This window comes from Sciurus vulgaris, assembly GCF_902686455.1.
Source record: "Sciurus vulgaris genome assembly, chromosome: 17".
NCBI lineage: Eukaryota > Metazoa > Chordata > Mammalia > Rodentia > Sciuridae > Sciurus > Sciurus vulgaris.
Window position 1 is genome coordinate 60,853,641 of NC_136478.1, and position 25,499 is coordinate 60,879,139.

Below are 25,499 nucleotides of genomic sequence, written 5' to 3' on the forward strand. Positions count from 1 at the left end.
TTATTCTGGGTCACTCCCTGCCTGCCCCTCCTCTCTTGTTCCTCCAACCTGCTGGGTCGGGGGTGAGTGGAGGGGGTCTCTCCCTTGATGATGATCGGAGACCAAGGGACTCGATCTTAGACTGCCAACAAGCTCTTGCTTGGTGCTGCAAGGATAAAGACTGGACTTTCAGTGGGCCAAGTTAGGGAAGCCTAGATCCACAGGGGGAGGGCAGGAGGGACATGTCAGGGGAGACACCTCTCAATGGAAAGGTTAGGGTGTAATTATGGGGAATTTCCAGCTGGAAGGGACTGCTTTGTTAAGAAGGTGGACGCCACTATAAAGGCCTTAGGATGGGGTGAAGGAACCCTGTCCCCAGCACACATACCCATGACCTCCTGTCCCTGGAACTCAGATCTGGGGGTAGGGGACATCACCAGGCCAGGGCTATAAATACAGCTGGGAGGAGGGTGCTAGGGGTCAGGTTACAAAGGCCCCAGCTGTCCCCATCAGAAAGAGCTGGCAGCAGATATGTAGCCCTGCCTGTCTCTGTGTGCCAGTATCTCCCACTCCTTACCTGCCATGATTACCCTCACTCTTTGGGTCTCTGTCTCTCTTTTTGGGTTCCCCTCCTTCATTTCTGTCTCCTGTTCTCTCAGGGTCCCAGCTCCTCTTACACAGGATTCTGTTTCCCCTCACCCTTGGCTGTCCCCCCTTACTCTGAACGCCTGCCCCCCACCCAAGACTTTGTCTTTCTTTCTGGGTCAATGAACCCCCTGCCCCAATTCCTTATTCCCCCTCCTTTATGATATCTGCTCACCACCCTAGTGTTTGTGTCTCATGCCCTCAATCTGTCCCCTCTCCTTATCTTTCTGTCTCCTCTTTGGGTCTCTCTCTCTCTCTCTCTCTCTCTCTCTCTCTCTCTCTCTCTCTCTCTCTCTCTCTCTCTCTCTCTCTCTCTCTCCCCCTTTCCTTCTCTTTGAATCTGTAGCCCTCTCTTTGAGTTTCAATCCACCTCTCTCTTGGTCTTTATTTCCCTTCTGTCTCTCTCTGATCAATGTGTCCCCTCCCTCCTCTCTGGCATCCCTCTTTCTGAGCCTCCTCCTTCCCATGCACCTTTGGTCCTGAGGCTCAGATCTATACCCTGTCTCGCACCCCACGCCCTCTATTCCGGGCCTCTGCACCGGTGGGTCGCCGTCCCCCCTCTATCTCTTTATCGCAGCCTCCGGCCTCCCTTTCCCCGCCTCCCGCTGACGTATCTCCGGGACTCCCGCCCCAGGCTGGGCAGGGAAGTGGCGGATCCGGTTTGTACAGGGCGGGACTGGAAGGGCGTGGAGGGAATGTAGAGAGCCCGGAGGGCTTCGAGGTTGCGTGGCTGCGGCAGCATGGTGGGTCCGGAGAAGGAGCAGGTACAGCGCGGGCCGCGTGAGGGGCAGCGCGGAGCGGGGCTGGGGCTCCTGGTGCCCAGAGAGCAGGCGCTGGAGACCCGGCTCCGGGGTCAGACGGGAGGGCGGGGAGCCGGGATTCCGGGGACCGGCAGGACCGGGGCGGAGCCCCGCGAGCCTGGGGGTGGCGGCGCTGGGGTCCCGGCCGCCGGTGTCGGCGGTGGGGCGCCGGGAGGAGCCTCGGTGTCTCGGGACTGAACTGGGTCCCTGGTCCCACTCCTTGTTCCGGTCTCCAGAGCTGGATCCCTAAGATCTTCAGGAAGAAGATCTGCACGACGTTCATAGTTGACCTCTCAGATCCCGGGTGAGGAGCGCGCGGGGAATGACCCGGGAGCACCGGGCCCACTGGCCCCGCCCACGCAGACAGGCCCCGCCCCGCCCGCCCGCCCCTCCCCTGTCCGAGGCCTCGCGGACCCTCCCAAGGGCATTCCCGGCCCGCGCTCCCCTGGGGAGTTTTGGGAGTCTGTGAAGACACCCCAAGTCTGCGCTCTCCCGCTCAGGGTCCGTGTACGCTCCAGGGCTCGCTCCTGTTTCTTTCCCTATGTTTCTTCTGTGTGACTGTCTCTGTGTCGCTTCGTCTATTTTGACTATCTCTCGTTTTGTTCATGCGTTCATTCATTCACTCTTCGGTCCAGTAAACCGCACTCAGCGTTCCCAAGGGAGGCGGTGCATTCCGCAAAATTCAACGGCGGCCCTGCCAACTTCAAATTTCACTTGAGACTGATGCTCTGTGGCTTTGGGCAAATCATTTCACCTCTCTGGGCCTTGTTTGTCATATGGGCATAAAAGCTACCCTGCCTCTTGGGATAATTGTGAGAATTAAACAAGTTAATGCTGTGAATTTCTGGAACAGTGCCCAGCACCTAATAAGCACTGGAAAATCTCTGCAATTCCCACTTGAAAGTAGCAATTACCATAGTGTGTGGGTTCTGTGCTGGGTGCTGGTGACACTGCCTGAGCTAGACAGCCCTGGAGGAGCTCCTGGTCTCCCGTGATGGTCCCTCAGTGGGTCCACACTTTCTAGTTGTCCTTAGGACAGTCTTGGGGCACTGGAAGCTTCCATGTTCTCGAATTACTGTGTGCTTTGTTATGAACTGATTATCTCGGTGTGGTATGGCTTGCAGATTATAAATAAAAGAATACATGCTCATTGGGTGTGAGTGCTCAAAAACGTTTTACTGAAGGGAGGTCTGGAGAAAATTCAGGAACCTTGAATCTGACAGCAGGTGGAAGACATAGAAGGTGATTCTTGTAAGGCCAGGAGTTGACAGCTGCCGAGGATGGGTCACCGGATCTGTGGGAGCCTAGGGGAGGGGTCTGGCTAGTAGGGAGGGGACACAGATTATCACTAAAGATTTCTGGAGGAGGAGGAGCCCCTGAAGTGACATCAAGGATGAATTGGTGTTTGACAGGGGAGGGTAGGCTTGAGAAAGCCTGGTGGAAAGGCATTCTGAAAGTAGGAACAGCGAGTGAAAAGTCTCCCCAATGTTGATGTGGTGTGGCTTCAAAATGAAACAAAGGTCAGAGTGCCAGGAGAGTCGCCAGAGAGGAGACTGCAGAGGAGGGTGGCGCTAGACCTCAACAGGCCTTAGAAGCCACCCTGAGTGGCTGGGACCTTGTCCTTTGTATCAGGGAGCAAGCACAGGGGTGGGGTCCACTCTGGCGTGGGGACTATGTGAGGATGAGCAGGAGGAGGCTGGGACAAGAGTCTGAGAGGAGGAAAGGGAGAGGCCTAAACCAGGTTGCCGTGCCGGACACAGAGAGGAGGGGATTGGGCAGGAGGTGGAGCCTGGGGGCTAATGGATGTGGGGAGGATGGGTGGCTCATTCCTGGACATGCCATCTGGTGACTGGGACGCAGTGGGGTCATCCCCAGGATGGCGAACCCAGGAGGATGAGCAGGTTTGGGAAGTGTTGCTCCTGTTGGGGAGTGGGGTGCAGAGACCCAGGGCTGGAACTCAGGAGAAGGTTTGGACCTACGGAAGGATCTGAGAAGTCCTGGCTATCAATGGTAATTGACACCATGGAAATAGGTGAGATGTGACAGGGTTAAAAAAAAAAAATGTGTAAAAGGGCTGGGGCATCGCTCAGTGCCCTAGAATGTGTGAGGTCCTGAGTTCAATCCCCAGGACCCAAAATAAATAAATAAATTGTATAAAGTCGGGGGGTTGCAAACTGGTGATTCTATAGCCATTTTTTTCTCTCTTTTTTCTTTTGCATGGAAGAGTTTAGAAACCTGTGTCTGGGTTGGGAGTATACAGCTCAGTAGTAGAGTGTGTGCTTAGCTTCCATGAGGCCCCTGAGTTCCTTCCCCAGCACCAAAAAGCAAACAAACAAAGAACAAAACCCCAAAAGCAAACAAACAGAAAGCAACCCCAAACCAACAATCTGTCTTTGAATGTTCAAGACATTGCCGCTTCAAGTGACCACAACTTCTAACACAGCCATCTATTTTCTTTTTTTTTGGTGGTACTGGGGATCGAACTCAGGGCCTTGTGCTTTCGAGGCAAGCACTCTACCAGCTGAGCTATCTCCCCAGCCCCCAGCCATCTATTTTCTACCAAACGTCTTTCTGTTGACTTACCTGCCTGGATCCTGGGAGCATCAAATTTGAGAACTGGGAAGGGAGACCAGTGTGGCCCCTGCACTGGGGGACACCTGCACTCAGGGGGATAAAGAGAGGCCACAAATGTGGCAGGGACAGAGCAGCAGGGGGGAGGCTAGGCATACTTTACTGCTAAAGTAAAGGTTTTCCAGAACTAGAGTCTTTCAACTGTGGCCAGAGCCACTTACATTGCAGTCAGATGAGACCTGAATAGGGGCCATTGTGCCTCAGTGGCCATCCTGAGTCACGAGGGCAGGAGTGAGGCTGGCATGGGGGATATCTACTAGCGCCATCCACCAGAACTTTCTGCAGTGGCAGAAATATTAATGGAGTTCTAGGACACAGGCCTGAGTCTGGGTTCCCAACAAATCAGGTCTGGCCACTTGCACAAAAATCAAACAGAAAAAGGAATGGTGAAAAGCAGAAAAGGAACTTTAATCAATATGGCTGGCCATATGGGGGAGGCAGGTGAAGTCCAGAGTCTCAGTCATGTTTTGGGGGCACTGATGTGAGCTTTAGGTTTAAACAGAGGAAGAACTGGGGTGGACGTGGAGGAAGAGAGCATAATTAAGCAGTCTTGATCAAACTGTGGTCTGGTTGATCATTATCTCAGTTCTGGTTCTGCGAGGTAACTCCAGAGAAGTCCTTATCAGCGTGATGATTAGGGCCAATCTGGTTCCCATGAAATTATTGCTCCTGCTTAAGAAGGGCAGCCTCAGCCCTGTCAAGAGGTAATTGCTCCCACTTAGGAGGGTGATCTCATCACGGAATGATTTGTCTGGGAGTCTCTACCATTCCTGGAATCCAAGGCGAATGTAGGTTTAGGGCAATAACTGGAGACTTCTAGGTGTTCCTCTGGTCTGGAATAGGACTTTGTAAAATATGGCAGTTGATTGTCCCTACAAATCTTTTAAATAACCTTAATTACTCTTATCTTGGTGTCCTCTGTCTTGAAGGGGAATGAGACAGGTTAGGTAAATTTAGGACTAATAAACCTTGTATTGCCAGACAATCCTTAAATGATTAACCTGCCTAAGAGCAGAGCTAAGCAGGAATCCGACCCAAAGTTTAAGGCAATTAAGGAGACAAATACAAGATGAAGGCAGAGATGCCAAGCTTCATCCTGATTTTAGCTATGCATCGGACATCTGCAGGCTCAAGTGAAGAGTTAGTGCCTTTGGCAAAAACAGCCTCTAATTTCCTGTTACAGAAATGTTCCAATATGGCAGCCCCTGACCACAAGGGAGCACTTGAAATTTGGCTGGGGCACTGAAGTTTTGCTTTGATCTCATTTTAATTTATTAGAATGTAAGGAGTCCCAAGAACGGAAGGAACCCCATGTGGCTAGGGGTACTGCATTAGACAGCGTGGGTTTTGGAACATTCCCTGCACAAGTTGTGCTAAAAAGAGCTCATAAGCAGCAGCCGCGGAGGAACAAGGGGTGCCTAGGATGGGGTTCAGATAAGTGAAAGGATGAAGTGGGTAAATGAGGCCTGGCAGGCTGCTGGACTTAGACTCAGAGGAGTGGAGACAGAGTTCTCCGTGTCAGCAACTGGCCTAGGGTGTCTGTTCCTGTGTCCTGCGCATGGATCCCTGGTCCTTTCTTTTTAGTGTCTCCACTGCTTTTGCCAAATTCACACGCCACTTGAATTAGCATTTTTGTAAACTTGGTCCTCAAATTGACTCACTGGGTTCACACAAATACAGGTCTCCCTGGCTATCTGAACATCTTCTGAAGCAAGGAAATTTAGAAATGATTTCAGCTGAATCCTCATTCCCCAAATCTCGGCTTCTCGCTCTTTGAAACTCGGGTGCCAATCACAGCAGCAAAGGAAGTTTGTGCATTTATTTAGGGAGAAAAATAATTTATATATGGTAACCATACATGGAAATTCAGTTCCATTTGTCACAAAGAGAAGGAAAGAAGCTACAGCGGCTAGACACAGAACAGCTTATTAAAGGTATTTACCTTCTGGCTGGGTGCTGTTGCCAGTCCCATTTTCTGGGCCTAAGGCCTGCTTTTCTCATTAAAAACAAGGAGTACCAAAGGGTTAGGAATGAAAGATATTCAGGCCCCCAGCTGAGCCCCTCTCCTTGACTGTAGTCAGAAAAAGGAATGACTTTCTCACTCTGTTATTCAAGGTTATTTAAAGCTCTGTGTGAAGTTCACGCAGCCTCCTCTCCAACTGGGACCTGGAGGCAATTCTCATTTCAGGAAACATTGCGTTATTTCGTTGGCTCCTTATAGTTCTATGGAGTAGGCTGTGCTATTATTGTCTTTTCATTTGAGGAGGAAATTTAGGCTCAGAGCAGTGCAGCCACTTGCCCAAAGTCACACAGCTGTCTCAACCTCGAGCACATGAGCTGTTTCTGAATTACCCTCTGGATTTTTCTATTTAAAAAAAAAGAAAAAACTCCTTTTTCAAATTTTCCTTTTCATGGTGACCATCATTCATGGACTGGGGGCCATGAGCACATCCACTGATGACTGTCTTTGCTTTTCCCTTCGGCCCTTCAGGTCACAGCGAGAGGGGGGCCCTGTCAACCTCCCTACTTGAGTTTACTTGTGACTTCCTTCTGGTGGGAAAAGGTCACTGTCCCTGCCTTAGTCTCTCACTCAGGCAGTTGGAGCCCATGTCAGGGTCAGTGTGGACTCTGACTGCCTCTGGGGCCACAGGTCAATATAGACAGCCCCCTCTGCAGAAATATGGACACGTCTTCAGGATGCGGGAATCCGTCAGGATCCTTCTGGGTTCACGCTCGCCTTCACCCCCCAGAGGGAACTTATGCCAGTGTGGGCGTCCTCGGAGTGCCCATCCATCAGTGGCCGTGGAGGATGCATTTGGGGCAGCCGTGGTGACTGAGTGGGACAGTGACGTGCACACCACAGAGAAGCCCACTGATGCCTACGGGGACCTGGACTTCGTGGGCGCCGGTCGCAAGCCTAGCAGTGTGAGGCCTGCCTGCATGCCTGGACAGGGCAGGGGCTCTGAGCATGACTGGGGGCTCTCAGAGCTGTGGTCTGGGGCTGCCCGAGCTGAAGGCTGTGACTCTCCATTTGCCCATCCCTGGCTCTCTCTCCATCTCTGTCCCCTGGCATTGAGTCTCTGTCCAATGTCTCTGGGTCTCTGTCCTTCTCTCTTTGGGTCTCTCTGTCCTACACTGTCTCTGGGTTTCTGTCCCTCTCTCTTTGGTCTCTATCCTTGTCTTCCTGGGCCTCTGTCCTCCTGTCTCTGGGTCTCTGTTCCCCTCCCCATGTTCCTTCCCCCGTGTGTCCACAGTTCCTCCGGCTCTCTGACCGCACCGATCCGGCCACAGTTTATAGTCTGGTCACGCGTGCATGGGGCTTTCGAGCCCCGAACCTGGTGGTGTCAGTGCTGGGGGGGTCAGGTGGCCCTGTCCTCCAGACCTGGCTGCAGGACCTGCTGCGTCGCGGGCTGGTGCGGGCTGCCCAGAGCACAGGTGATCAAGGGGGTGGCGGTGTCTCCGGGGCATGAGCCCACTGCCATCTCCTGGCCTCTCTGGATTCTGCCCACCTCCAATTTTTATGCAGCGGTGTCACATTCTGTTTTTCTCCCTGTCTCTACGTGTCTTTCTGTGTGTAGGGGCCTGGATCGTCACTGGGGGGCTGCACACAGGCATTGGCCGACATGTTGGTGTGGCTGTGCGGGACCACCAGATGGCCAGCACTGGGGGCACCAAGGTGGTGGCCATGGGAGTGGCCCCCTGGGGTGTGGTTCGAAATAGAGGCACCCTCACCAACCCCAAGGTACAGCCCCGGGTCTTGAAAAGGCTGGAGGCTGGGGGCCTGAACCCCTGATGCTGATGGAGGAGGGCTGGGGCTGGGCCCTGGATGGTGGGGGAGAGGCAGCGCCGCCCCGCCCCGCACCCAAAGGTTCACTGGTCTGGCTATTTGTCCGCCAGGGCTCGTTCCCCGCCAGGTACCGGTGGCGCGGCGACCCTGAGGACGGGATCGAGTTTCCCCTGGACTACAACTACTCGGCCTTCTTCCTAGTGGACGATGGGACGCACGGTCGCATGGGCGGCGAGGACCGCTTCCGCCTGCGTTTTGAGTCCTATGTGTCGCAGCAGAAGACCGGCGTGGGAGGTGAGTGACTTTTTGGACCTGTGACCCATGACCAAAGCTCAGGATCACAGTGATGAAAGTTTGGGGAGGGCTGCGGCTGTAGCTCAGTGGTGGAGCGCTTGCCTGGCACGTGTGAGGCACCGGGTTCCATCCTCAGCGGCACATAAAAATAAATAAATAAAATAAAGGCATGTGTCCATCTACAACTTATAAAAAAAAAAAATGGGGAAGTTTCCTGTGGTTCAACATTCCCCCCTCCTTTTCTGTTTTAGAAGTATCTTGCTGGGTGTGGTGGCACATACCTGTAATCCCAGTGACTCAGGAGGCTGAGGAAGGAGGATAGAAAGTTCGAGGCCAGCTTCAGCAATTTAGTAGGACCTTGCTCAAAATAAAAAATAAAAGGGGCTAGGAGTGTGGATCAGTGGGAGAGGCCCCTGGGTTCAATCCCCAGTAAGGGGCAGGAGAGGAAGGAAAGAAAGAGAAAAAGAATATTACCAGTCCCCAATTTTTCTGGTCTCCCTCAAGGTCATCACCGTCCCCATTCTAGTCCAGGCCCTTGTGCATGCTGGGCAAGTGCTTTAGCCCTGAGTTGCACTTCCAGGCCCAGGGAACGTGGTTTTTTTTGAAGCGGGTGATAACGAGCGCATGCCATACTCATACTGACGGGATGCAGGAAGAGCAGCCCTGAGAGTGAAATTCATAGCTTTAAATGCAGGTGCTGAAAAGAGGAAAGGCTGGAAATCAGTTATTTCAGCTTCCAAATTAGAAAAACAAACATAAACCTCCTCTCCCCCAGAACCAGAATAGCAGCTCCAATGGAGGGAGGCTAGGAAAGAATAAACTGGAGGGCGGAAATCAATACAATAGGAACACACGTATGGTGGAGAAAAATCAACAAAGTGAATGAAACAGCAAAACCTTGGTAAACTTTTGGTGTGTGCGTGTGGTGCTGGGCTGGGACCCCGACCTCCCACGTGGTAGGCCAGTGCTCTACTGCTTAGCTGCACCCCAGCCCCAAATTAACTTAATTCTTAAAACTTCTCTCTCTGTACTCAGTGTTACTCTTATTTTTTTAAATTACCATTACCATACAGTAGTAAAAGTGACAGTTGGGTGGAATTTTGTGAATGTTAGCACATGTATGGATCTGTGTACCCATGAGCACAAAAGGAACACAGACCAGCTCTGTTACCAGAAAGGAATTTCCCTTGTGTGTCTAACCTAGGCAACCATGATCTGTTCTCCATCACTACGGTCTTGTCTTTGTGAGAAGGTCATAGAAATGGAAGACAGGTTTAGTAACTAACCCTTATTGGAAATGCTTGGGACTTGAAATGCTTCCAGTTTTGGAGGTTTTCAGATTTTATTTTTGAATATTTACATAGATTTTACTGGTGGAACATCCCCAATCAGAAAATTTTGAAATCCAAAATGATTCATAATTCAAACTTTTTCTTAAAATGTATTTTTTTAGATGTTGACAAACCTTTATTATCTTCATTTATTTTTATGCGGTGCTGAGAATTGAACCCAGTGCCTCACATGTGCTAGGCAAACGCTGTACCACTGAGCCACCACCCTAGCCTCAAACCTTTTTTTTTAAATATTTTTTTGTCGTTGTAGATGGACACAGTACCTTCATTTTATTTATTTATCTTTATGCAGCGCTCAGGATAGAACCCAGGGCCTCACATGTGCTAGGCAAGTGCTCTACCACTGAGCTACGACCCCAGCCCCATAATTTAAGCCTTTTGAGCATCATGGAAACCCTCACAATGTTTCAGATTTGGGGACATTTTAGTTTCTGTATTTTTGCATTTGGGTACTCAACCTGTAACATGATATGTGACCTTTTGGTACTGGTTGTCTTTACTCAAGATAAGGTATTATGGAAACCTTAATATGTGTCTGAGAAAACAAATCAAATCATAAAAAGGTGTATAGGTAACCTTTTGGTATTGGCTTTCTTTGCTCAACAAAAGGTATTATGGTAACTTTAATGTGCTCATTGAAACAAATCAAATCATAAAAAGGCATATGAATAAAAAGTTAATTATCTTCCTTTTCCAGTTCCCCTCCTCCTCCACTGGTGTGATCAGTGTTGTATAGTTTGGAGTTAACCCTTTCATACCTTTCTCTGTTATAAAATTCTTTGCCATTATATTTCCATCTATATGGTATTTCTTGTTCTTTGTGCGCAGGATTGAACCCAGGGGCACTTTACCCCTGAGCTACACCCCTCAACTGTTATTTTTATTTTTTTAATTTTTAGACAGAGTCTTGCTAAATTGCTGAGGCTGGCTTGGCAATTAACAATCCTCCTCTGGGCATGGTGGTACATGCCTGTAATCCCAGTGTCTCTGGAGGCTGATGCAGAAGGATCACAAGTTTGAAACCAGCCTCTACAACTTAGTGAGACCCTAAGCAACTTAGAGAGACCCTGTCTCAAAATAACAAATAAAAAGGGCTGGGGATGTGGCTGAGTGTTAAGCGCCTCTGGGTTCTGCCTCAGCCTCCTGAGTCACTGGGACTATGGGCATGTTCTGCACCCAGCCTTTCATGAACATTCTTTAGGTTCAAACTTCTCCAACTTGCTGCTGCTTCTAATAATTAATGGTATTCCTTATTTTTAAGAAAATTTCCAATTGACATATACTTAAGGTTTTACTGGTGTTTGGCAGTACAAACAGCGCTGGACAGATCTTTGTATGGGCTTCCTTACCTAAGGGTGTTTTAGCTTCTGTACAATCCCACTTCTATTCGCATGGGATTGCTGGGAGTGGATTTTAACACATAGGACTGGGGGGACTAAAACTTTGTAGCAATCTTCACTTTCATCCAGGATGCATGAGTGATGTCCGCCATGTGGCTCAGTGGTAGAGTACTTGCTGGCATTCATGAGGTCCTGGATTCCACAGCAGGCACCAAAAACACCCAGCATGAGTGTCTCTTTGCCATCCAGCCTCAACTGGCTCTGGATATTTTTGCTTTAATTTTTATTTATTTTTTACTTTTCTTTTTCTTGAGGTACTGGGAATTAAACCCGGGGCACTCCCCCTGCCCCACCCTCAGCCCCCCACCTTTTTTGAGACGGAATCTCTCTAAGTTGCCAAGGCTGGTCTGGGCCCTGTGATCTTCCTGCCCTAGCCTCCTGAGTCCCTGGGATAACAGGAGTGTGCCACCACACCCGGTTGTTTTTTACTTTTTAGTTTCGCCAGTTTGATGGGCAAAAAAAATGGTACCTTGTATTTAATTCCATCTTGTAATTTCACTAACCACTATTAAAAAATATATATTTTGTTACTCAACAGATTTCCTCCATTATGAATTATCTCTTCACATTCTTTGCATGTTTTAAAATTGGGTTCTTTCTTTCTTATCCTTTTTATAGGAATTCTTTGTGTTACATGAATCTTTGTGATACATATAAAAATTTAAAAAGATGGGCTGGGATTGTACTTCAGCGATGGAGTGCTTGTGTAGCACGCTGAGGTTCAGTCTGCAGCACCACACACACACACACACACACACACACACACACGGTACTTTAACATGGGTGTGTAGTGCTATAAAAATTCTATCCTGAGGCTGGGGTTGTGGCTCAGTGGTAGAGCGCTCACCTAGCACATGTGAGGCCATGGGTTCAATCCTCAGCACCACATAAAAATAAAATAAAGGTTTTGTGTCCCACCCACAATTAAAACAAAATATTTAAAAATAATTCTACCCTTTTTATGTGGTTAGAGCTTTTCTTTTTTGGCTCGTGATCCTGGGGAAGGAGCACAGGAGGCAGGAGCTCACCCCGTGGCCCCGGGTTATATCCTTTTTCTGTCATTTGGTGTCTTGTCTCTTTCACTGCCCTGTGGTTTGTGTCTTAGAAAGTCCTATCCCTCTTCAAGGTACCCGCCCACCTGCCACCACCATCCTGCTTGGGATCCTCCTGCTTTAACCTCCTGAGTTGCTGGGATTATGGGTGTGCACCTCCGCTCCTGGCTAGTTATTTCACTTTATTACGTCATTACATTAGCTCAGAACTCCAGGATGAGGGAGTGTGATTGGCAGTAATGCAGTCTAGTTTATTTTAATGGGAAGAGAGTTAGTTTTATGCAGTCTAGTTTATTATTTTAATGGGGAGAGAGTTAAAACCACCTCATGAAATTGCTACTGGACTTCGATAAATATTGTGTTTCAATAGTTCTCTGTATTTGTATTTCCTTCATTTTCTACTTGAACTCACCTCAGCTAGTTTCCAAGTGGCCAATCAATTATAAGATTGACTATACAAGAAATACCTAGGTCACTCAGGGGCTCAGGAGTCCCGTTCCCCAGCCTCTCCTTCCTTGGGAAATTGAAGCATTACTGTCTTCAAAATCTGGCCCCTTCCCAAAGTGCAAAAAGAGTTGTCAATTCCCATGAACCTCAGAACACAAGGTTGGAAAGAAGCTGATGTTTGCCTCAGGGAGTCCTGGGAAATGGGGTTCTCCCCCATCCCCAGTAAAGGCTGATGGGAGCTGACCAAGTTCCTGGCTCTCCTCTCCCAGGGACTGGAATCGACATCCCTGTCCTCCTCCTCCTGATCGATGGTGATGAGAAGATGCTGAAGGTACAGTTGCAGTGTCGGAGGGGCAGTGGAGTTGGGGCTCCTGGGCCTGAGTCTTAGGGAAGGAGGGACTTAGGTCTGAACCCAGGTGGTGAATATCCTACCTTCCCTGACCCTCTCTCCCCTCTGACCTGTAGCGGATAGAGGATGCCACCCAGGCTCAGCTCCCCTGCCTCTTGGTGGCTGGCTCTGGGGGTGCTGCAGACTGCCTGGCAGAGACCCTGGAAGACACCCTGGCTCCAGGGAGTGGGGGAGCCAGGAGAGGTGAAGCCCACGATCGGATTAAGCGTTTCTTCCCCAAAGGGGACCCTGAGGTCCTGCAGGCTCAGGTATGACTGGATTACTAGGTGCTGGAGGGGAATGGGCTCCTGTGTCTCTGTGGACAGGGCCCAAGAGGGGTTGGGCTGGGGATGTAGAGTCGGGTGTCATGCAGGTGGAGCGGATCATGACCCGGAAGGAGCTGCTGACAGTCTATTCATCGGAGGATGGCTCTGAAGAATTCGAGACCATCGTTTTGAAGGCCCTTGTGAAAGGTAAGACCTGGACTCTCAGATTCTCCCTCTCTCATCTCAACCTTGGGCACCTTTCCTGGCCTGGACACTATCCTTCATCTCTGATCTAAGGCCTTTGCCCCTTCTCATGTCCCTTCCCTCTGCAGAGTTTCTTCTTTTCTTTTCCTTTTCTCCCCCCCTTCCTTCCTCCCTTCCTCCCTCCCTTCCTCCCTTCCTCCCTCCCTTCCTTCCTTCCTCCCTTCCTTCCTTCCTTCCTTCCTTCTTGGGCAACCAGAAATTGAACCCAGGGGCACTTAACCACTGAGCCTCATCCCTAGTCCCTTTTTATATTTTATTTTGAGTCAAGGTCTTGCTGAGTTGCTTAGGGCCTCACTAAGTTGCTGAGGCTGGTTTTGAACTTGCGAACCTCCTGCCTCAGCCTCCTGAGCGGCTGGGATTACAGGCGTGGTCACTACATCAGATAGCTGCAGTTTCTTTGGGCTTTGCGTGGTGCTATTTGGACGGTTTCCTCAGGGGCTTTCATTGTGTTTCAGTGTCTGCTTTCCTCTGCTGGATCCACCCATCTGGTCTTTCATCTTCCCATCAATCCAGCCATATGTATATTGACCTTTTAATTTGTTCATCTAGCCAACATTCCATTCGTCCTCATTCTTCTTTTTCTCCCTCCCATCCATCCATCCATCCTCTCACCCTTTTACCTGTGTGTCCACATGTCCATTGACAGTTCCATCCACTCATTCTTCTCTCCGTCCATCTTTCCATCCATCTAGCCATTTTTCTGTCCTCCATCCACCCCCCGCTTCTTCCTTTCCCACATGCCTCCAGTGTGTGTTAAGCGCTTTGCTAGACGTGAGCCGAACCCTTTCTTTCCTCAGTGAGAAACTCGTGGTATTTCACCAGAGGTGGCAGCTTAGCAGACTGCATGTTGAACACCAGGACAGGGAACATAATGGGGCTCGTTTATTCATTCAACAGACATCGTCCAGAGCTCCAGAGATGGAAGCAGGTCCAGCTTCTGCTCTCGAGGAGTTCAGATCCTATCCTAGTAGGGTTGTCTGAGCACATTTTTTTTTTGGTGGTGGTGCTAGGGATGGAACCCAGGGCCACTCACATGCTAGGCAAGCGCACTGTCACTGAGCCACATCCCCAGCCCTGGACACATCTTTAAGCAAAATTTAAGATCCAAACAGGGAAGAATCACTGTCAGCAGGAGAGAAATCTCAAGGAGAGGTGGTATTTAAACTGGACCTTGAAGAGTCAGTAGAGTTTGGACTTAGTAGCAGAGGTGGGATAGAATAGTTAGTAAGGAGGATACAAAGGACTCTGTGGGGATGTGGTAGGGAGGGACATTTTTAATTCCAGAAGAATTTTACATGGAAAATACTCTCTTAGATAAAAATTCCCCAGCAGCACAGGTCCCCAGTCCAGTTGCGTCCACCACGGTGTGGCAGAAAGAGCAGTTGCTTTTGACTTTGGAATCAGTTAAGTACCAGTTGGCCCTTCCTTGCTATGTTACATTAATAGAGACTTCCCACCAGGTCCAGTGGTACATGCCTGTAATCCCAGCAACTTGGGAGGCTGAGACAGGAGGACTGCAAGTTTGAGGCCAGCCTCAGCAACTTAGTTGTTGGGAGAAATCCTAAGTCTTGGCTAGCAGCTGTGAATGTCTCAAGTGTGTAAGGAAAACCTTCACACATTCACACCCGTCCGGAATACCTATGGAGAGAAGCATTCCGCTCTGGTCACTTAGGAAAGTAAACAACTGTCTCCAAATTGACCTAGTGTTACCAAGGGAACCTGTATAGGGGCCTGGTGGTCTGATCCCCGGTGGCACATTGTGATTGGGTTAAAAGTCTATGAAATGTATGGTTTCCCCTGCAATAAATGAGTTTGCAGGTTGCTCGCCACAAGCCTGCTTTTACCCAACTCCCGGGGTCTGGGTTATGACTCCTTGGCTCTTACCCGTGCCTGAGCTAGCTTGGCACCCTACACTTAATGAGGCTCTGTCTCAAAATGAAAAGGGCTGGGGATGTGGCTCAGTGACAAAGCACCCCTGGGTTCAGTCCCCAGTATCAAAAAAAAAAAAAAAAAAAAAAAAAGAAGAAGAAGAAGAAGAAGAGGTGGTAGTTGGTGAGAGAGAAAGAGAGACAGCCAGACAGACTTCCCCTTGCTGAGCCTCAGTTTCTCTCTATGAAAAATGGAGACAATATCTTGTAGGCAATTGTGAGCCCCAGAGGCAACATAAGAGCAGTGTCAGGTCCCCAGTGGGGACTCTTAATATGATTCTGTTTCTTGTGGGGACACATCCTTAAATGTGGGATGTCAGTGAACAAATTGGATTCACTTTTCAGAAGTTAACTTAGCAGTCTCCTGGGGGAAAAAACAGCCGCTCTGTAAGATGTGGGTGGAGGGGGCAGGGTTGTGTCTGCGGCCTGCAGAGGTAGAAGTGATCGCTGTCCCCTGGGGAAACTGAAGAGGCTGCTGCGGGTGGTGGAGTTGAAAGGATGGGGTTTCATGGAGAAGGGAGGGGGAGGGAACCTGTGTTCCTTTTAGTCCTGGATGGTCCAGGAGCAGCGTGAGAGCAGTTGGCATCCACTCTTGCCCTTTATCCTCCATTCCTGCCTCAAGGAGAGTCCCCCCAATTTGCAGGTGAAGGGATTGAGGCTCAGAGAGAGAAGTGACTTGCTCAAGGTCATCCAGCTAGTGACAGTGGTCAGGATTTGTATGATTCAAGACTCAGGTCTGTCAGACTCTGGGTCCCTAGCGTGGGGCATGTCTGGGGAGAGGCAGAGGCTCACCTGGATGGAATGTAGCAGGAAAGGAGGTTGGGAGCAAGGCCAGGGAGGTGGGGGTCACAACCACCTGGGACTGCAGATTCCAGGCTGAGGGGCTACGACTTTGTCCTGATAGGTCATGGAGAACTAGAGTCAGTTCTGTGTGCAGAAGGACCCTCCGGTGGGCCAGGGGAGGTGAAGCCTGGGCTGTAGCAGGGGCCATGGAGGCAGAGAAGACAGAGCTGGGAGTGGAAGATGTTCCTGGGGACTGATGGGCTGTGAGATTTGGGGGGAGGGAGGGGCAGGCACATTTCCTGGGAGTGGGCCTCACTGCCTAGGTAGGCCCAGGGGAGCATGGATTTGAGGATAGATGCTGAGTTCAGTATGAGACTTGATGAGCTCGAAGGAACCAGGGAGGATCGTGTGACACATGATGCCAGGTTAAGGCAGACTCTAAAGCAACATCTTGTAAAATATCGTATTTTCTTTTCTTGAAACTGAGGAAACTAGAGTCAGTCTGTTGTTCAGATTTTTTTTTCCCAGCTTCATTGTCTGCTTTTATTGTTTCTGTCCTTTCACAAGACACTGCAAATTTCAGAAATCAGAAGCCTCCCATGTGTAATCGGATCCTGTTTTCCTACACCCAGCCCACTGCCCAAGCTGCTCTGGAAGCCTGGAGTGTCCCTTCCCCAATGTAGAAGCACACCTCCAAATCCTAGCGGTCTCTCACAAGTCCTGCCTTGGCACCCAGTTTCAGGGGTAGCTCTCAGGCCACTCCATGTCTCAGACAGTGGCCTCCTGTGGGCCCTGGGCATTTTCTATGCCCATTACCCAGGGCCCAGAGCATGCTGGTATGGCTGTGTGTCGCCGTATCTCCCTAATAGAGCTTTAAGGGCTAGTATGGTCTGATTTCTCTCTGTCGCTCCATTTGCCTGGTCCATAACCTATCTTAACGAATTCCCTTTCCTTCTTCCTGGTGGTTCTGAACCTGTGGTCTGTGCTCTGGCTCTGAGCCCAAGGACCTCATCCGCTATTAGCCTGCTTAAAGCCCCCTCTGTCCAGCAGCTCCTGCCAGGCATCTCACACAGCCAACTGCACGTTGGTCTGATGTTCCCGCCCTCCCCTCACTTCTGCCCCCTCTCCCTCTCATCTTTCCAGCCTGTGGGACCTCTGAGGCCTCAGCTTACCTTGACGAGCTGCGTTTGGCTGTGGCTTGGAATCGCGTGGACATTGCCCAGAGTGAACTCTTCCGGGGAGACATCCAATGGCGGGTGAGGGGTCAGGGCTAGGGATTCTGGCAGAAGGGGTGCACTGTTTCCCTCCCTGACTTCTTGGTCACCTGGTCCTGTCTTCCCCTAGTTGTCCAACTTTTTGGGGTTATTCTTCTGTTCCCATCCATCCGTCACTCACTGCACGGCACCCCCATCTCTTGCCCTTAACCTCTGAGCTCACCTGGCTAATCTCTTCCCCCATTCACCCCACCCCACAGTCCTTCCACCTGGAGGCGTCCCTCATGGACGCTCTGCTGAATGACCGGCCTGAGTTTGTGCGCTTGCTCATCTCCCACGGCCTCAGCCTGGGCCACTTCCTGACCCCGGTACGCCTGACCCAGCTGTACAGCGCAGTGCCCCCCAACTCCCTCATCCGCAGTCTTCTGGACCAGGCGTCCCACTGGTCAGGCACCAAAGCCCAGGCTCTAAAAGGGGGGACCGCGGAGCTCCGGCCGCCCAACGTGGGGCACTTGCTGAGGACGCTGCTGGGGGAGACGTGCGCACCGAGGTACCCCGCCAGGGACGTCCGGGACCTCCGCACAGTCCAGGGCTGCAGTGAGAGCGTAAGGACCCGGAGAGGCTGAGGGTGCGTGGAGGGCGGGGCTACATCAGGGAGGAGGTGTGGCCTGAGAAAAGGCGGTGCAACCGACCCCAGGGGGCGGGGCCCAGGAGGGAGCCAGCGGTTTGGTCCTGGAGGGTCCGTTCTTGCCACGCCTACTTTTGATTACAGTTTTGTCTGCTCTCGGACTGGGCCACCTTGGAACCCTCGATGGACACTGCCTTTGGGCAGCCCCCCTGGAGTGACCTGCTTCTGTGGGCGCTGCTGCTAAACAGAGCCCAGATGGCCTTGTACTTCTGGGAGAAGGTAAGTGTCGGCTCCCATCTGGGATCCTGCTCTCCTACATCTCTGTCTTATGCTTTGGGGACACCAAGGACCCCTGTACGATGCCCTGACCTCTGACATCGCCGGCCCACATTCCGTGCTCAGCCTCAGGTCCGTGACTCCGACGGCTTCGTCTGCTTTTTCTCATGCACTGTTCATAACTTGTTTTTTCCATTAACAACATATATTGGGAATTTTCCATGTTCACACAAGTAACTCAATCTTGTTCTTTCCAAATTGTTGCCTATAGAAGACCAGACCTGATCCCGTGGGCTACAGGGAGCCATTCAGACAGAGTTCCACCTGTGGTGTAGCTGTGTCATTGTAGCTGCCAGTGGAAGGGGACAAACTAGAGGCAAGGCAGGCAGGGGTGTTCTCCAGGCAGCAGTGGTGAAGGTCTGACTGGGGCAGTGGGCTAGAGTCGCTGGGACATTTCAGTGACGCTCAAGGAGTTCAAAGACAATTTATGTCATAGAAACATCCTGATAGTGGCCTTTTCAGTAGTGGGCTGTTTGAACCCATTGGGTCATTGACACGAATTCTTAAATTCAAACAAATTTTCTTTCATTGAGATAAAAATTCACATAACATAAAATTGACCACTTAAGCCATTTAAAAGTGTGCAATTTAGTGACATTTGTTATATTCACTAAGTTGTGCATCCACCACTACCTAGATCTGCACCTTTTTAACACCTCAAATAGAAGCCTCCTACTCCCTCATGGGTCTCTCCACATTCCCATCCCTTCCTCCCCCACCCCCTGGCAATTGTAGATATGCTTTCTGTCTCTGTGGATTTGACTTTTTTGACTGTTTCATATAAATGGAGTCATATATTATGTGACCTTTTGTAACTGGCTCCTTTCATTCAGCATAATATTTTCTTTCTTTCTTTTTTTTTTTTTTCCTTGGGGAGGTACTGGGGATTGAACCCAGGGTTGCTTAACCACCGAACCACATCCCTGGCCTTTTTTTAGATTTTTATTTTGAGACGGGTCTTGCTAAGTTGCTGAGACGGGCCTTGAACTCAGCCTTCCAAGTCACTGGGATTATAGGCATGTGCTACCACACCCAATTCAGTATAGTCTTTTCAAAGTTCATCAGCATTATAACAGTTATCAGTGCTTTGTTACTTTTTATGGCTAAATAATATTCTTTATGTGGATAAACCATGTTTATTTGTCCATCCTTCTGTTGTGGGAGAAGAGATGTCTCTGAAGAATGGTCTGTGGAGTTCCCAGAGAGAAGTGGGAACTCAACTCAGGACCAGTGGGGTTCTTGGCACATGTGAGAGAAAAGAATCTCAGCATGCCCAGTCAAAGGCACAGCCAGAGGGTTATTTAGGAAGTAGATAAACATTCAAGGGGGAATGAGGATAATCCCAGAAGAGAGATGCCTTTGGGGGAAAGCAAGGAATAAGCATTGAAGGGAGAATAGGGGTCATATCCAGGGGAGAGAGGGCAGTTTGTGGGTTCATGTTTATAGAGGGCCAGTGCTAGGGGCTGGACCAGAGGTGGTGTTGGGGTGGGGCTCCACAATTTGGGGCATGTTTTTCCTTTGCTTGTGCATTTCCCTCATTTTACAAGGCACATGCTTAAGAGCTCTGACTGTGCTTTTTGCATCTTAATGGCTCGTGGGCCTTTCCTTTAAAATTTAGTACATCTCTCTCTTCACCCTAAATCCCTATCTCACATCCATTCAGGTTATCCTGCTTTTTGGTTATTGAGAATAACGTCGCTATGAATATGCATGCACAAGTTTTGTTTCAATGTGTGTTTTCAGCTCTTCGGAGTCTACAGCCAGAAGTGCCATTGCTGGGGCACAGAGTGACTGTGTTTAACTTTTTGAGGAACTGCCAGACTTTTCCTCCGTGGTTGTACGTTCAGACCAGCAATGTACAGGGGATTCTGTTTTCTCTAATCCTTGTCAATGCTTGTTATTTTCTGTTTTAAAAAATATAGCCAGATGCAGTGGTGCACACCTGTCATCCCAGCTACCCAGGAAGCTGAGACAGGAACATTGCAAGCTGTAGATCAGCATGGGCAATTTAAGCAAGAACCTGTCTCAAAATAAAATTTACAAAGGGCTGGGGACATAGCTCAGGGGTGTAGTGTTTGCCTAGTATGTGTGAGAGGGCTTTAGTTCAACTCCCACTACCACGAACCAAAAAAACAAAACAAAACAAAAAATATATATATGCATATATCATGGAATTTTACTGTTTTAACTTTTGTGGGGGGGTGCTGGGGATTGAACCCAGGGCTTCATGCTTGCTAAGCAAGCACTCTACCAACTGAGCTATATCCTCAACCCTGTTTTAACGTTTTTAAGTATATAGATAAGCAGCATTCACATTATTGTGTACCCATCTGCCATGATCTATTTCAATAACTTTTTCCCCTTCCCCAATTAAACTCTGTACCTGTGAATTAAAAACTCCCCATTCCCCCAGGTCCTGGCAACCCCCGTTCTACTGTCTGTCTCTGAGTGTGGCCAGTCACTCCAGGGACCCCATCTAAGTGAAATCATGCTGTGTTTGTCTAGATGAAGGGTTACGCGATCCTTGGCCCCTGATGACCCCAATTTCTGATCTCTGGCTCTGTCCCTTCCCTGGACGACAGGCTTTCTCTGCCCCCTCTCCTGAACCTCACTCCATATTTGACCCCATCCCTGCTCCCTTTCTCTGTCTCTCCAGGGAAGCAACTCTGTGGCCTCAGCCCTGGGGGCCTGTTTGCTGCTCCGGGTAATGGCTCGCTTGGAACCTGAGGCGGAGGAGGCTGCGCGGCGAAAGGACCTGGCGGTCAAGTTTGAGGGCATGGCCGTGGGTGCGTGGGCACCGCGCCTGGGAGCTGGGACCGGGCTGCTGTGGGAAGGGGATGTGCATCTCCCACTCCTCTCGTCTCGCTTTCTCCTCCCTGGGCCCCTCCAGACCTCTTTGGCGCGTGCTACCGCAGCAGCGAAGAAAGGGCTGCGCGCCTCTTGCTCCGCCGCTGTCCCCTGTGGGGGGATGCCACCTGCCTCCAGCTTGCCATGCAGGCTGATGCCCGTGCCTTCTTTGCCCAGGATGGGGTGCAGGTGAGCGTTACTCTGGGGACTACAGGGTTGTGCCCCCCTGCCCTTGGGAGCAGGTCCTCCCTGAGAAAGCCTTGCTCATCTCTCCTCCCGTGAGTCCCGTGCTACCACAGAAAGCCAGCGTCCCCACTGCGGGCACAGGAAGGCCCTTGGCTCCAGGGACAAGCTCCTGCTCTCACAGGCAGCTCTGTCCACTCCCATAGGGAATCCCTGTAACCTCAAAGGAGGTCCTGCTCATCGACAGTCATTTCAAGTAATGATCCAGAGCCCATCCTTTGAGTGCTGGTGAAACAAATGCCTGGGTTCCAGGTCTACCACGTGTCCATTAAGTTTCCTTAGGCCATTTCCTTAACCTCTTTCCCTCCTTTGTGAAAAGGAGCAAATACTAGTACCATCCTCTTGGGGTGGCCCTGGTGAGATGAGTTCATCTAGGTAAAGCGCTTAGTTCAGGGAATGTTGGCTGCTTATCTCTACTAGCCAAAACCCGAGGCATCTCCACTAGGACCCACGTCCACCTCCTTGGACAGTTATGACCCCCACATTGGGAACCTGCTGCGTGCTGTGGAGCTGTGATCCAGGCCCTGGGGGGCGTCTTAGGGAAGGGGCTGTGGGGGGATTCGGGCTCCTAACCCTCCCCACGCCCCACAGTCTCTGCTGACACAGAAGTGGTGGGGGGAGATGGACAGCACCACACCCATCTGGGCCCTGGTTCTCGCCTTCTTCTGCCCCCCACTCATCTACACCAACCTCCTCACCTTCAGGTCAGTCCCTCGGCGGGAGGTTGGCATGGGGGTGCTCAGCTGCTCCTTCCTGCTCACTTTTGCCCACCTTCTTACTTGGTCTACCCAGTGTGTCCCTTTGCTGGACAAGGGACCCTCCTCCCCTGGAGGGAATATTCTTGTAGGTGAGCTTTTTGGGGTGCTCTGTGCAGTCTTTCTAGGGGCAATTCCTTTGCTTTTCTGGCTGTGGTTCCTGGGGAAGGCCCCTCTGGGGTGACTACAGCAGGCCAGCTCTCTGTCTCCCTGCAGCGTCACTGGGTGAAGAAGTTGGAGTCTTTCTGGAGACCTCTTGCCCTCCATTTCTCACCCTGTGCTTCTCTTCGTGCCAGGAAATCAGAAGAGGAGTCCATACAGAAGGCCCCAGACTTAGACGTGGATGGGGGCATTAACGGGGAAGGGCCTGTCGGGTGAGTGACATTCAATACCATGGGAGGTGGGGGTGCCCCGGGAAGTCTCAGGGCACAAGCGCATAGCTTTCATGTCCCACTAGGGGCTGGGGACAAGAGCAAGGGCACAGGTGCCAACTGGAATTTGGTAGATAAGGATTCAGCGAGCCACTGAAGATCCTGAGGAAGTTTCTCAAATGCCAAGTTCAGGATTTGGCTCTGCCACCAAGGAAGTCCTCACTAGAGGTCATTTACCTCTTGCCACAGGTGCTTCCATTCCTCAGTATCAAGTGGAATCACCTAGAATTGGTTCATTTAGGAATTCCACCTACTTTTTTAACACCAGGACCCTTGCTCTTAGTCACTGTGTTGTGGTACCCAGGAAGGCACTTAACGTCAGGCCCTGTGTGTCTGGAGGTGTAGCTCAGTGGTAGAGTGCTTGCCTACTGTGCGGGCAGCCCTGAGTTGTCTTAGTTTGTGTACATGCACTCTGATATTTGCACAGTGATGAAATAACCTAATAATGCATTGCTTGGAATGTGCCCCTGTTGTTAAGTGACATATGACTATGTGTGTATAGTTTTCTGAGACAGTATACAATGAAAACACACTGTTCATCATGATGGAAGAGAAAAAACTAGGACAAACATTTGGACCACTGAATAAGGTTGGGTAGAGGTGGAGTCATATGCTATATGACTGGTTTTCAAGATTTCTTCATGTGATAGCATGTTTCAGTGCTTTATTCTTTTTTATCCCTTAATATCCCTTTTTTATCTTTAATAGTCCCTTGTATGGACAGACTTCATTTTATTTATCCATTCATCAGTTAATGACATTTGGTTGTGCCCACTTTTAGACTATTATCTTTTTGCTCAGTATTTTTTAAAAATAATAACTATTATTATTTTAAAATAATAATCATTATTACATTTAATAATAAGTATTATATATTTAATAATAACTATTATTATTATTATTACTTCATTGTGCTGGAGATGGAACCCAGGGCTTCCTGCATGCTAGGTGAGCACTCTACCACTGATCTACACCCCCAGTCCTCTGCTCAACTTTTAAAGAAAAGACATTTCTCCAATTCCATTTGTTTTCCTGTTAGCTTTTGAATTGCTTGTTAGTAGTACTGCTCATTTTGGTGTTTCTGATTTGGGGTCAGGAATAAGAGTCAGAATGAAATTGGAATATAGGATCAGAGCTCAGGTGAGAAGAGTCAGAGATTAGAGCAGACCCCAAAGGCCAGAATGCAGGGGTCCAGTATGGTTGTGTGGTTGCTCATCAGATATAGGAAAGATAATCTGCTATGGAAATTTGTGGACCAGGGATTAATATTTAGGGACATGGGTGGTTAAACCTGGGGGTCCAATCACGGAAAGTCTGGGGGCCAGGGGGTCACAGGTCATTTTGGGAGTCAAGTAGATGATACAAGACCAGAGGTTGTGAAGTGAAAGACCAGAGTCCAAAGCCACACAGGGGTCAGCAGTCGGAATTCAAAGGTGGAGGAAGTCAGAGATGGGAGGGCCTCAGACCTGATCAAGGGAGATTTCAGAGGTCAGAGGTTAGACACGGGGGTCATAGGTCAAGAAGGTGGCGTTGGCCAGATTTAGTTTCAGGTCGCGCAGGATCCCAAGCGAGCAGGTGAAGGAGGGCAGATGTGCAAGGGGAGAGGCCCGGATCCGGGAAGGCCAGGGCTCAGGTCTGGTGGGAACTTCCTTGCTCTTCTCTCCCCGGCCAGGCCGAAGGACGCCCCCGAGAAGGTGCCCCTTGGCGGGCGGCGGCAGCCGAGGCCCTCGGGCTGCGGCGGGGGCTGTGCCCGGCACGGGTGCCTGCGCCGCTGGTCCCACTTCTGGGGGGCGCCGGTGACGGCCTTCCTGGGCAACGTGGTCAGCTACCTGCTCTTCCTGCTGCTCTTTGCCCACGTGCTGCTGCTCGACTTCCAGCCGGCGGCGCCAGGACCCGCCGAGCTGCTGCTCTACTTCTGGGCCTTCACGCTGCTCTGCGAGGAGCTGCGCCAGGGCCTGGGCGGCGGCTGGGGCAGCCTGGCCAGCGGGGGCCCCCGGCCCGGCCAGACCCCTCTGCGCCGCCGCCTGCGCCTCTACCTCGCCGACGCCTGGAACCAGTGCGACCTGGTGGCGCTCACTTGCTTTCTCCTGGGCGTGGGCTGCAGGTGAGTGACCAGGCCTGGGGCCACCTCTGACCCTCCCCTCCAGGGCGCTGCCCTTTGATTCTCCGCGGTGGGCAGCAGTTCACGATAGTGTCTCCGAGTTCAAAAATGAACCCAGTCCCGGTCAGTGGAAGCACAGTGGGCCTGCTGTCACCCACTGGCCCCGCCTGACATGGTGGCTGCCCCTTTCTGCAGGGCTGTCTCCCCAACTTTTATCTTTGCGTGCTGGGCCTGGAATCCGGCGCGTGCATATGCTAGGAAAGCAAACACCCCCACAAATGGCGAGGCGTTCACTCTCAGTATCTTCTGTGGCTCGGACGGGGCTGTGCAGTGTTGGTTCCTTTCTTCCATAGATCCAGATCACGGTCTGTGCTGCCCCAGGGCAGGTCAAAGTATCCTTGAAAACAACTCCTGGTGCCTTTGGGTCTTGGTCTATGCTGCTCCTCCTCTGAAATCCCCCTCTCCTCTGCCAGGCCAACTCCTACACCTCCTTTAGACCTCAGCTGGCTCTTCCTGTCTCTGAAGCCTTCCTTTCCTCTGGGCCCCTCCTGTGTCTTTCCCCAAGCTCCCCCCAAGTGGTGCTCTGACCATGGCTTGTGCTATCTGTCCTCACACTAGATTATAAACTCCTCACATGACTTCTGTCTCATCTTCCAGCAACTTAAACCATCTTTTTAATGTAGCCTGTTACCAAAGAAATAGGAAGATACATCCTCACTGAACAAGATTATACACATGAAGAGGAACATAGAACAGAAACAAGATTTTCCTCATATGGTGGAAGCATTGTGCCCTTTCCCAGTGGTGACTTCCGTTAACAGTTTGGGGCATGCCCTGCCTGTTCTTTTTCTATTCATTTCCATGGATGATATATATCCATAACATCTTTTTAAACTTTTATTTATTTTTTTTAGTGATCCATGTACCT

General features: G+C 50.5%; 1 protein-coding gene across 6 annotated transcripts in view; it reads left to right on the forward strand.

Moving 5' to 3' along the window:
* The first annotated feature begins 1,136 nt into the window (after positions 1-1,136).
* TRPM4 (transient receptor potential cation channel subfamily M member 4) overlaps positions 1,137-25,499 on the forward strand; it is a 35,114-nt gene continuing 10,751 nt past the window's right edge. For 2 of the 6 annotated variants that reach the window (XM_079117143.1, XM_079117145.1), the window contains exons 1-17: positions 1,137-1,388; positions 1,661-1,728; positions 6,806-6,980; positions 7,310-7,490; positions 7,634-7,797; positions 7,953-8,136; positions 12,657-12,718; positions 12,853-13,044; positions 13,149-13,248; positions 17,160-17,272; positions 17,491-17,835; positions 18,003-18,137; positions 20,851-20,980; positions 21,085-21,230; positions 21,876-21,988; positions 22,336-22,413; positions 24,143-24,574. In XM_079117143.1, the coding sequence (XP_078973269.1) occupies positions 1,365-1,388; positions 1,661-1,728; positions 6,806-6,980; positions 7,310-7,490; positions 7,634-7,797; positions 7,953-8,136; positions 12,657-12,718; positions 12,853-13,044; positions 13,149-13,248; positions 17,160-17,272; positions 17,491-17,835; positions 18,003-18,137; positions 20,851-20,980; positions 21,085-21,230; positions 21,876-21,988; positions 22,336-22,413; positions 24,143-24,574 (2,642 nt within the window). In that variant the 5' untranslated portion in view covers positions 1,137-1,364. Of the gene's footprint in view, positions 1,389-1,660; positions 1,729-6,805; positions 6,981-7,309; positions 7,491-7,633; positions 7,798-7,952; positions 8,137-12,656; positions 12,719-12,852; positions 13,045-13,145; positions 13,249-17,159; positions 17,273-17,490; positions 17,836-18,002; positions 18,138-20,850; positions 20,981-21,084; positions 21,231-21,875; positions 21,989-22,335; positions 22,414-24,142; positions 24,575-25,499 lie in introns of those variants that run through there. The other 4 variants (XM_079117144.1, XM_079117146.1, XM_079117147.1 and 1 more) reach the window with 4 other exon arrangements.